This window comes from Molossus molossus, unplaced genomic scaffold, assembly GCF_014108415.1.
Source record: "Molossus molossus isolate mMolMol1 unplaced genomic scaffold, mMolMol1.p scaffold_m16_p_6, whole genome shotgun sequence".
NCBI classification, from domain to species: Eukaryota; Metazoa; Chordata; class Mammalia; order Chiroptera; family Molossidae; genus Molossus; species Molossus molossus.
The window spans coordinates 20,394,762-20,407,712 of record NW_023425399.1 but is presented as its reverse complement, the minus strand read 5'-3'; the positions used below and the strand labels follow the sequence as shown (position 1 = coordinate 20,407,712).

Genomic DNA, 12,951 nt, shown 5'->3' with positions numbered 1-12,951 from the left:
GTTGATTTTGAAGATGAGTCCCTGGAAACACTGGAAGAGGAAGGGGAAAGGGAGGCAGGGGAAAGGGAGGCAGGGAAGGAAGGAAGCCCATAGAGGGTGTGTCATCGGGCAAGTTGCCACTGTGGGAACTGGAGCTCAATCCCAAGGGGCAGCTTTGGGAGTCAATATAGAGCATGAGCCTCAGCATTATTTCACCCAAAAGGCAGAGAACTGGGGTTATTATCCACAGATTCCCATCAGTATCAGTCACTGATTAAGAACTGCTCCAGGGTTAGCATTAAGTCCTGGTACTTCTAGTCAAAGGAAAACAGCAGGATCCAGACACCAGAAAAAGCTGGTAGGCAAAGAGAGACACGGATGATGGTGGTCAGAAGACAGGACAGTGTGCATGAAAATGGAAAGGGCTGAGAGGATAGGAGAATCCACTATGGTTCCAACGCTAGAGAAAAAACTGTGTTGGACTTAATAACAGAGTTATTATAGGTCTCCAAAGGGGCACCTTCTTAGGGGACTTTCAAGAATTCTTCACAAGAGTTTCACTTTTCAAGCTGACTTAAAACTAGACTCTGCATAAAATGTGCCTCCATCTAAATCACTTTCAGTTGATATTACAATGACTCAGCAAAGGAGGTATGAATACATCAGCATCACTGCTAAACAGAGAGGCAGTCAAGTTGAGTGACTCACTTAGGTCACAGTTTCACTGTAGCAAGGCCTGGGCTCACACCAAGTTCTGACTATATGTAATGCTATTTCCTAGGCAGCTTTGGCTCAATTACTTAAGTTTCACTATATTATCCAGTTTAGGAGCTGAAAGTGACCTTAGAGATCAACTGGCCCAAGTGTGTTAGGTGTCCTTGGGTTAACAAGTATTAGAGAGGAAAAGAAAGATCTAGGGTCAAATAAGTTTGGGAAATGTTGAGTTTAGCAAAGTTGAACAGATTTATCATCAGATTTAATAACCTTTAACCTGTTCATGTTCATTATGACTCTCCAAAAAAAAAAAGATTTTATATACAGTATTCCCAAACTTAATTGACTGGGAATCATTTTTTCCTGGAATAGCCATTCATCATCTCTCAGAACTACTGTTCTAAGATGCACCATTTTACAAACAAAAATAGACTGAAAATGAAGGCCAGACGGGTTGATGATCTAAGGTCACCAAATGAGTTAAGAACATGAAACATATGACACAATCCCTAGCAATTAGAGAAGTTTAAGAAGTCAAAGCTGAACACAACTCCTTTTCCCCACCAGAGAATGTTCTCTCATGCTCTCTTCCCCTCTGTGCCAAAACATGAATTGGATGCTTGGTCTACTTTCGGTGTCATGAGACTAAGTCCTGGACCCCTCCAAGGTCACCTCAGTTGCCTTTGGCTGGACTGCAACTTGTGCTCAGAGCCCTGAGCCTCATAAGCAGGACCAAGTGGCCCACTTGACTCAGACAGGAAGGGTGTGGCCAACTTACCAGCCCAATATCTGACCGGCTCTCCCAGAGACGCATCAGGGCCACTCTGGCCTTTTCTTCAAACACAGAGTCACCAGTGAGACTGCTCAAGGTGGCGAATTCCACAATGAAGGTCCCAATCCCCGCCGTACAGGTTACAGGGGTCTCTCCCGGGTTCACACCATGAAGCAGGTTCACTGTTCCATATGGCATGCCGGTGGGTGTCTGAAAGGCTGAACAATCACAAAATTATGACCCCAGTTAAGAGCCAGAAGGTAAGGATGGTTGGATACAGGCTCGAAACTTGAGGCCTTGGCCAGTACTTCCCTCCTTATCTCCTGGGTGATCTACTAGAGACTGAGCCAGAGAAGGAAATAGGTCACTAGAGGGCCCTTAATGGCCCCCTAAGCCAGATGCTGTCAAACGCAGCTCTTGCCCGTGATGAAGAGGAAAACAGTGGGCTGAGCTCTAGGTTGTCACATGCCACACATACTCATTTTAGACACAGCAGCTCTACTTTTACTTATTTCACACTTTGCCTTCAGAGGCCAGGCAGGCAACTTAGTGTAAAGCAGGTGGGGTTTGCCATTGGGAGCGGTGGGGCTTCTGGCACACTGAAGAGCATGCCCCATAAGAAGCCACTCATATATTTTTTATTTTCTTTCAGTTGTATTGAGATAAACTGATATACAGCATTGTATAATTTTAACATATACAGCGTAATGGCTTGTCTTACATATATCGTGAAATGATTGCAATAAGTTTAGTTAACCTCCATCATCTCATATAGATACAAAAAGAAAAAAATGTTTTTCTCCTTGTGATAAGAAATTTTAGGATCTACTCTTCTAACAACTGACAAATATGACATATGTCAAATATGTCAAAATATGTTAAGCAGTGTTAACTATTGTCATCATGTTGTATATTTCATCACCAATTCTTATTTATCTTATAACTGGAAGTTTGTGTCTTCTGATTACCCTCATATACTTTTTTTTTTTTTATCCTCACCAGAGGACATTTTCTGTTCAGATAGAGTGGGAGGAAAAGAGAGAGAGAGAGAGAGAGAGAAACATCGACGTGAAAGGGACACATCGAGTGGCTGCCACCCGCCCAACCAACCAGGGCTAGGGACAAACTGCAACCGAGGTATGTGCCCTTAGCGGGAACCAAACCCGGGTCTCTCTGGACCACAGGCTGACACTCTAACTGCTGAGCCAAACTGGCCAGGGCTCCCCTCATATACTTTTTAAACACCATTTTGACTAAATCAGACATATCTGCAGGTCTGAACACAGGAGTCAGTTTGAGATCCCAGCTTTAAATAAAGAGTTTAGAGGCCAAATTATTATTATTTTTTTTATAGGCATAAAACACTATATTGCTGAGGTGGTCCAACCTACAATTTACAGGTAGGAAAAGTTATGCTTGCAAAGAAGTGACTCATAGGTCACATGGAGAGAGCCATGTGATGGCTGCCATGTACCCATGGGATAGGAATGCCTGCCACATACCCACTCCCTTTCCTTCTCCCCACGAGCCCAATGCTCTGCCCACCCCACCCCAGTGCTTTCCGATTCAAGGCAAGGAACCAGAGAGGCAGCCAGAGGCAGAGATTTCCTCTCCAGGCCAAAATGTTAAACAACCCAGAGCAGACAGTGCATCACCAAAGTGTGAATAAAGTCATCACAACTTCCAAGAACTATAAGCTTTAGCAACTGTGCTATAGACGAGAAACTTGCTATCTGGCAGGCATGAGTGACAAACAAGGAGAATGTGAGTCACAATCAAGAAGGGCTCAAAGGAATATTTCAGAAAAACCAGGCAATGTTAAAAAGAGGGGAAGTGACAAAATTCTCTCTCTTGACCTAAATGGTAGATACACTGGTACTGGCTCCAATACACTTTTCAATATGGATATTTCTTAATACAAAATTTTCTTAAATGACATACAAAAGAAGGGAGCAACCAGGAAGAGTTTCCTCTAGGGATGAATCACATTGGACATGATGTTTGTAAAGAGACACTCAGGCCGTGATCCAAGAGTGAAACTTGAGCCCAGATCACTCACTCTCCTCAGTTCTTCCCCAAGTATGAGAGGCAAGTACTGTGTGAAAGGCAGAAATGAGATGGCCAAGAGGCTGGTGGAAAGCACAGTGTAATGTGTTTGGGTATAAACGACCCTCAGTGTCCGCCACACCCTGAAGAGAACACAGTGTGCAGCTGATGCTGCCAACACCAGCTACTACTTCACCAGACAAACACACTGAAGCCTGACCTGCAGCCCTGCACACAGCTTAGCTAAAAACAAGTCCCTCTCGTTTCAATGGTATTTGAGGTTCTCCAAGGACTTTCTTCTTTCTGACCTCATTTCATGCCTCCCAAAAACCTAATGTTACTAAACAATAAATGAGTTAACAATGAGATCAAGGAAGAAATCACAAGATACCTTGAAACAAATGAAAATGAGAACACAACAACCAAAAATCTACAGTCGGCCCTCCTTTATCGTGGTTAATCAGTTTCAGACTCCACTGCAATAAATGAATTTCCGGCCCTGGCCAGTTTGGCTCAGCGGTTAGAGCATCGGCCTGTGGTCTGGAGAGACCCGGGTTCGGTTCCCGCTAAGGGCATGTACCTCGGTTGCAGTTTGTCCCCGGCCCTGGTCGGTTGTGCGGGTGGCAGCCACTCGATGTGTTCCTTTCACATCGATGTTTCTCTCTCTCTCTCTGTTCCTCTCTCTCCCTCCCACTCTACCTGAACGAAAAATGGAAAAATGTCCTCCGGTGAGGATTAAAAAATAAAAAATAAATGAATTTCCGTGAAGTAGGATTCTTTATTTATAGTTGTCCCTTGCCGCTTTTCGACATTCGCGGCTTCACTCTATCATGCTGAAGCCACGAGCATTGAATTGCAAAGTGGGGAGGGACGACTGTATAGGACACAGCGAAAGCAGTCCTAAGAGGGAAATTCATAGCATTATAGGCCTATTTCAAGAAACTAGAAACATCTCAAATAAACAATCTAACTTTACATTGAAAGCAACTTGAAAGAGAACAACAAACAAAGCCCAAAGTGAGTAGAAGAAAGGAAATAAACAAATAGAGTCTAGCCCTGGACTGGCTCAGCGGTTAGAGCGTCGGCCCGTGGACCACAGAGACCCCGGGTTTGGTTCCCACTAAGGGCACGTACCTCGGTTGCAGTTTGCCCCTGGCCCTGGTTGGGGTCATGTGGGTGGCAACCAGTTGATGTGTCTCTCTCAGACACACTGATGTTTCTCTCTCTCTTTCTCCCTCTCTCCCTCCCGCTCTATCTGAGGATGAATGCAAAAATGTCCTCAAGTGAGGATAAAAACTTTTTTTAAATAAATAAATAAACAAATAGAGTCTTAAAAAAGTACAAAAAGATCAATGAAACCAAGAGCTGGTTCTTCAAAAAGATAAACAAGATTGACACACCTTCAACAAGATGCATCAAGAAACAAAGAGAAGCCCTGGCCAGTTTGGCTCAGCGGTTGGAGCGTTGGCCTGCAGACCAGAGAGTCTTGGGTTCGGTTCCCGGTAGGGGCACATACCAAAAAAAAAAAAGAAACAAAGAGAGGATTCAAATAAATAAAATCAGAAATGAAAGAGGAAAAGTAACAACTGATACCAAAGAAATACAAAGGATTGTAAGAAAATAGTATGAACAGCCTGGCTGATATAGCTCAATGGATTGAGCATCATCCCATGCACTGAAAGATCCCAGTTTGATTCCCAGTCTGGGCACATGCCGGGTTGTGGGCTTGATCCCCAGTAGGGGGTGTGCAGGAGACAGCCAACTGATGTTTCTCTTTCATATCAATGTTTCTATCTCTCTTTCCTTTCCTCTCTAAGAAAATCAATACAAATATATTTTTAAAAAAGAAAATAGTATGAACAACTATATGCCAACAAATTGGACAAACTGGATAAATTCCTGGAAACATATAATCTTCCAAAACTAATCAGGAAGAACCAGAGAATCTGAATAGACAGATTATAATTAATGAAATTGAAGCCATAATAAGAAAAACTCCCAACAAACAAAGTCCTGGACCAGATGGCTTCACAGGTGAATTTTACCAAACATTCTAGAAAGAACTAACACCTATCCTTCTCAAACTATTCTAAAAAATTCAAGAGGAGGAAGACTCCCAAGCTAATTTTACTTATTTATTTATTAAATATGTTTTTATTGATTTTTAGAAAGAGAGAAGAAGAGAGAGAAAGAAACATTGATATGAGAGTGATACAGCAATCCCTGTTTCCTGCACGCCCCCCACTGGGGATCAAGCCCACAACCAGGCATGTGCCCTGACCAGGAATCAAACCGGGACATCTCAGTCAATGAGATGATGCTCAATCCACTAAGCCACAGTGACTGGGCCCAAGCTCATTTTACAAGACCAGAATTATCATAATTCAAAAACCAGATAAAGACACTACAGAGAAAAAAAATTATAGGCCAATATCCCTGATGAGCATAGATGCTAAAATCTTCAACAAAATATTAGCAAACCAGATCCAGCAACATATTGAAAAGATTATACACCATGATCAAGTAGGATTTATTTCAGGGTGCAAGGTTGGTACAATATTCGCAAATCAATAAACACGATACATCACATAAACAAAATGAAGGATAAAAACCACATGATCATATCAATAGCTATAGAAAAAGCATTTGATAAAATCCAGCACCCATTTATGATAAAAAACTCTCAGCAAAGTGAGAATAGAGGGAACATACCTCAGTGTAATAAAGACCATATATGACAAACCCACAGCCAACATCATACTCAGTGGGCAAAACTAAAAGCATTTCCCTTAAGACAGGGAAGGAAATAGGGATGTCTGCTCTCACCACTCTTATTCAACATAGTACTGGAAGTCCTAGCCACAGCAATCAGACAAGAAAAAATAAAAGGCATCCAAATTGGAAAGGAAGAAGTAAAACTGTCATTATTTGCAGATGACATGATACCGTATAAAGAGAATTCTAAATATTCCACCAAGCCCTGGCCGGTTTGGCTCAGCAGTTGGAGTACCGGCCAGCGGACCAGAGAAGCCCGGGTTCAGTTCCCGCTAGGTCACATGTCTTGGTTGCGATTTGTCCCTGGCCCTGGTTGGGGTCATGTGGGTGGTTATGGTTTGTTCCCGGCCCTGGTTGGGGTCATGTGGGTGGCGACCACTTGGTGTGTCTCTTGCGCGTCGATGTTTCTCTCTCTCTTCCTCCCTCTCTCCCTCCTGCTCTATCTCAAGAAAAATGTAAAAATGTCCTCAGATGAGGAAAAAAAATTTTTTTTTAAATATATATTCCACCAAAAAACTGCTAGAGCTGATAAGTGAACTCAGTAAAGTAGCAGGATATAAAATAAATATCCAGAAATCATTTGCATTTTTATACATCAATAATGAACTATCAGAAAAGGAAACTAAGAAAACAATCCCTTTTACAATTGCTTCCAAAAACTACCTAAGAACAGATTTAACCAAGGATGTAAAAGATCTGTACTCAGAAAATTATAAGACACTGAAGAAGGAAACCGCAGAATATACAAATAAGTGGAAATATATACCGTGTTCATGGATAGAGTTAAAATCATTAAAATGTCCATCCTACCCAAAGCAATCTACAAATTCAATGCAATTCCTATCAAGATACCAATGGTGTATTTCATAGAACTAGAACAAATATTCCAAAAATTTATATGAAACTACAAAAGATCCTGAATAGCCACAGCAATTCCAAGAAAGAAGAACAAAGATGGAGGAATCACTCTACCTGATATCAAACTATACTACAAGGCCTCAGTAATCAAAACAGCATGGTATTGACATAAAACAGACATACAGATTGATGGAATAGAACAGAGAGCCCAGAAATAAACCCACACTTTTATGGTCAATTAATATTTGACAAAGGAGGCAAGAACATACAATGGAGCAAAGAGAATTATTCAATAAATGGTGTTGGGAAAATTGGATAAGTGCAAAAAAATGAAACTAGATCACCTTCTTACACCGTACACAAGAATAAACTCAAAATGGATAAAGGACTTAAATGTTAGACTCAAAACCATAAAAATCCTAGAAGAAAACACAGGCAGTAAAATCTCGGACATTATTTTTTTCTGATATATCTCTTTGGGCAAGGGAAATGAAAGAAAATATAAACAAATGGGGCTACATCAAACTAAAAAGTTTTTGCACAGCCAAGAAAACCATCAACAAAATGAAAAGACAACCCAATGAATGGGAGAACATATTTGCCAATGATACTTCTGATAAGCGGTTAATATCCAGCACTGCCACTCTCATCTCAGCAAGGGAAGCAGGACCTACTGGACTTCATCTCCCCCCATCTCAGTGCGGATCTTACCTGGGAGGAGTTTTCGGGCTGCTTCCTCAGCCATCCTCAGGAGAGGTCCAGAGCAGGGCCATCCAGCCTCCACTTCCACCCCAGCCTTCTTTGACAGCAGGTGAGCAGACAGAAGTCCTCCTACCACTACCAATGGCACAAAACACAAATGTCAGAGTCCCAAGGTTCAGTGTTTCCTTTGTGCAAATTAAACCTAAACAATCTCATTGGTGGCTTACTGGAAAGGGGCTAGAGCCATCTAGTGAAAGAAAAGTCCCTTAATCCCACATGTTGGTACAGTGTTAAGTTTACAAAGTTTTATTCTCTTGGTGGGCCACAAAAACAATGGCTATCATTTTTTAAATTTTAGTCCCTACTGTCAACCAAACACCAGGTACTATTGTCCTCTTTTTAGACAAAGATAGGAGGTTCAGAAAAGTAAAGGGACTTTCCCTGGATAATCTACCAAGTGGAAGAGCCAAGTCTGTCTGACTCCACTTGGTCGCTCTGTCTCCCAGTCCCCCACCAAGACCTGCCAGGGGGAGAATGGTGGGCAAAGCAGTTTCAACCTTCATTTTATCCATTTATCTATGTCAATTTATTACATAATATTTAGGACTTATAAAAAGACACAAAGGTTCTGTATCTGGAAATATAACTAAATAAATATCCTGAATACCCCTCTCACTGACAAAAACTGGTAACCTTGAGCTTCAGTCTCCCCTCTTTAGGCAGAAGGGGAATAAGAGACAAAGGCAAGAACTACTCAAGGTGGGGAGTGTGATCAAAGTTCCCTCCATAAAGTTGGGATCTGAAAGAATTACATACTCTGTGTAAGGACGAATTAGAAATAAACCCTACACACCTCCCATAGTTATGGCAAGGAAAATTTCATGCCTCAAATCTTGATGCCAAGTGAAGGGTGGAAAAATATCCCCTAAAAATTGGTAACTACAAGCTGGTACTCACTAAGTTTTACAGCCTGAATTCACACTAACTGGGTAGTCTAAAAAATCTCAAATCTTTAACATAAAGTGGTTTTTGGAAGAGTACTTCCAGTCACATGGTAGAAATAAAATCTATATCTGGAAGAACACACCATCAACCCAGGCCTCAAAGAATCCCATAGGTAAAGTCTAGGGAATGAGTACACATTAAAAACTACATAAATGACTTCCGGTCAAGATGGCGGCGTAGGTAAACGCGGTATCGCGTCCTCCCACAACCACATCAAAGTTACAATTAAACTACATAACAACCATCATTCAAAACCGCCTGAAATCAAGCTGAACGGAAGTCCTACAACTACGGAATTAAAGCAGCAGCCACATCAAGACTGGTAGGAGGGGCGGAGGCACAATGGGCTGGTCCCACACCCATGTGTGGTGGATAAAAATCAGGAGGCTATCTAGGCTGCGAAGGTCCTTCCTGAGGACTGAGGGGTCCCCGTCCCACACCAGGTGCCCCGCTCAGGGTTCCAGTGCCAGGAAGAGAAGTCCCCATAACTTCTGGCTGGAAAAACCAGCAGGAACTGAGGCTCAGGGAAGCTGATGCGGCTGGAGCCCCAGGCAGCTCCTTAAAGGGCCAGGCATGGACTTATAGGACTCTCTCCCTCTAAGCTTGGAGGGGAGGCAGCTTGAGGGGCTCCAGAGACATACAGGGAAGAACTGAGCTGTTTGGCACTGGAGCGAGAGCTGGAGAGGGGGCTTTCTCTGGGACAGACATGCTGTTGGAGGCCTTTGTTCCTTTGGTGAGCCCTTCCCTGGGGCGGCAGACAGTCGCCATATCTGGGACTCCAGCAACCTGGCTCACACTGGTAGCCCCGCCCTGGTGACTCCCTGAGGCCCTGCCCCACCCAACTTTCAGGCCCACCCAAGCTGCTGCCAGTTGCTTAACCATAGGATTGGCCTGTCTTGGATCCTGTTTCAGGTTTTCCTAAGTCCTTTCAAACAAGCAACATCTGGTCTCAGATAGCCCCATACCTCTCATTAAGTAATACACAGAAACAAACATAGAGAGGTAGCCAAAATGAGGAGACAAAAAAACAGGCCCCAAATGAAAGAACAGAACAAAACTCCAGGAAAAGAACTAAGCGAAATGGAGATAAGCAACCTAACAGAAGCTGAGTTCAAAATACTGCTTATAAGGATGCTCAATAAACTTACTGAGGGCCTCAAGAGCATTAAAAAAGACCAGTCAGAAATGAAGGAGGCATAGTCAGAAATGAAGGAGGCATTAACTGAAATAAAGAATAATTTACACAGATTCAATAGTAGAGTAGGTAAAGCCAAGAAGCAAACCATTGATTTGGAATACAAGGAAGCAAAAAACACCCAATCAGAAGAGCAAAAAGAAAAAAGAATCCAAAATAATGAGGATAGTGTAAGGAGCCTCTGGGACAACTTCAAGCGTGCCAACATTTGCATCTTGGGGGCGCCAGAAGGAGAAGAGAGAGAACAAGAAGTCGAAAACCTATTTGAAACAATAATGGCAGAAAACTTCCCTAACTTGGTGAAGGAAACAGACATACAAGTCCAGGAAGCACAGAGAGTCCCAAACAAGATGAACCCCAAGAGGCCCACACCAAGACACATCATCATCAAAATGCAAAAGGTTCTAGACAAAGAGAAAATCTTAAAAGCAGCAAGAGAAAAGCAGTTAGTTACCTACAAGGGAGTTCCCATTAGACTGTCAGCTGATTTCTCAAAAGAAACTTTGCAGGCCAGAAGGGAGTGGCAAGAAATATTCAGAGTGATGAAAAGCAAGAACCTACTACCAAGATTACTCTATCCTGCAAAGCTGTCATTTAGAATTGATGGACATATAAAGAGTTTCCCAGACAAGATAAAGTTAAAGGAGTTCATCACCACCAAACTGTTGTTATATGAAATGATAAAGGGTCTTTGTGAAGAAAAAGATAAAATATATGAACAAACAAAATGGCAATGAATACATATCTATCAACAATGGAATCTACAAACAAAATGAACAGGTAGAACAGAAACATTCTCATAGATACAGAGAACATTTTGTTGGTTGCCAGATGGGAGGGGGGTTGGGGGAATGGGTGAAAAAGGTGAAGGGATTAAGAAGTACAAATTCATTGCTAGACTGACAAACCTCAAAGGGAAAGGGGTTGGGGGGTGAGAAGAAATAAACCAGAGAACTTATATGCATAACCAATGGACACAGACAATAGTGTGGGAAAAGGTGGGAGGGGGTTGGGAATGGGGAGGAGGGGGTCAATGGGGGAAAAATGAGGAACATCTGTAATACATTCTACATTCAACAATAAATAGTGAAGATTATATCCCTCTAAAAAAATAAAATAAAATAAAAACTGCATAAATTACAAAACATACAAAGAAACAAAGCATTATGTGTAAGAGCTAGCAGAAATGACAGAACAAGACTTACCAATACTTCAGACACTGGAATGATTAGACACAGAATATAAAATTATTCTGAATAGTAGAGGATAGGGCAAAAATAGATTTACAGTTGTGAGTATATAAAATAGTTTACTTTTGTATTATTATTTATTAATTACTATATTATTTTCCATACGAACAACTGTAAATCTATTTTTGCCCCACCCTGTATGTTTATTATTTTATTTTTCTTTATTGATATTAGAGAGAGGGGAAGGAGAGGGAGAGACAGATAGAAACATCAATGAAAAAGGATATCGAGCCCTGGCCAGTTTGGCTCAGCGGTTAGAGCGTCGGCCTGCGGTTCGGAGAGACCCGGGTTCGGTTCCCGCTAAGGGCACATACTTCGGTTGCAGTTTGTCCCCGGCCCTGGTTGGTCATGCGGGTGGCAGCCACTCGATGTGTCCCTTCACATCGATGTTTCTCTCTCTCTCTCCCTTCCTCTCTCTCCCGCCCACTCTATCTGTACAAAAAATGGAAAAATATCCTCGGGTGAGGATAAAAAAAAAAAAAAAAAAAGAAAAAGGATATCGATTGGCTGCCTCCTACTGGGGATTGGGTCACAACCTGTGCATGTGCCCTGACCAGGAATTGAACTGGTGACCTCTTGGTACATGGGTCAATGCTCAACCACTGAGCCACACTGGCTGGGCCCACCCTGCATGTTTAAAGAAATAAAAGAAAGGTTGGAACATATGAGCAAGTAGCTAGAAATTATAAAAATGACCAAGCCTAGCCCTGGCCAGTCTGGCTTGGCAGTTGAAGTGGCGGCCTGCAGACTAGAGTCACAAGTTTGATTTCGGTCAAGGTCATGTGCTTCAGTTGTGGTTCAATCCCCAGCCCTAGCTGGGGTCGTGTGGGAGGCAACCAATCGATGTGTCTCTCTCACATTGATGTTTCTCTCTCTCCCTATCCTTCCCTTCTTCCCTCCTACACTATTTAAAAATCAATGGAAAAATATCCTCTAGTGAGGATTAAAAAAAAAGACCAAGCCTATTTATAAAAGAACTAAGTAGAATTTCTAAAAATGAAAAAAATACAATAACTGAAATTTAAAATTACACAGATAGGCTTAATAGCAGATGTGATATAGCTGAAGAATTAGTGGACTTGAAGACAGATTCACAAAAATTATCCAAAATGCAACAGAGACAAAATGACTTTTATTTATTTATTTTTTTTTTATCCTCACCAGAGAACACTTTTCCATTTTTTATTCAGATAGAGTGGGAGGGAGAGAGAGGAACGGAGAGAGAGAGAGAAACATCGATGTGAAAGGAACACATCGAGTGGCTGCCACCCGCACGACCAACCAGGGCCGGGGACAAACTGCAACCGAAGTACGTGCCCTTAGCGGGAACCGAACCAGGGTCTCTCCGACCGCAGGCCGACTCTCTAACCGCTGAGCCAAACCGGCCAGGGCCAAAATGACTTTTAAAAAGTACAGAAGTTGTCTGGTCGGTATGGTTCAGTGGTTGAGTGTCAACCTATGCACTAAGAGGTCAGCAGTTCGATTCCTGGTCAGGGCACATGCCCAGGTTGTGGGCCCAATCCCCAGTGGTGTACATGCAAGAGGTGGCCAATCGATGTTCTCTCTCCTCGATGTTTCTATCTCTTTCTCCCTCTCCCTTCTTCTCTCTCTAAAATCAATAAAGAAAATTTAAAAAATGAAATAAAAAGTACAAA

At 42.3% G+C, this 12,951-nt stretch overlaps 1 protein-coding gene across 2 annotated transcripts in view; it reads right to left on the bottom strand.

Moving 5' to 3' along the window:
- Positions 1-12,951, bottom strand: part of LOC118619301 (ER degradation-enhancing alpha-mannosidase-like protein 2) — a 34,857-nt gene that overhangs the window by 13,222 nt on the left and 8,684 nt on the right. For both annotated transcript variants that reach the window (XM_036245986.1, XM_036245987.1), the window contains exons 5-6: positions 7,856-7,981; positions 1,472-1,683 (exon numbers count right to left, since the gene is read on the bottom strand). In XM_036245986.1, coding sequence (XP_036101879.1) covers positions 1,472-1,683; positions 7,856-7,981 — 338 coding nt within the window. The remainder of the gene's footprint in view (positions 1-1,471; positions 1,684-7,855; positions 7,982-12,951) is intronic.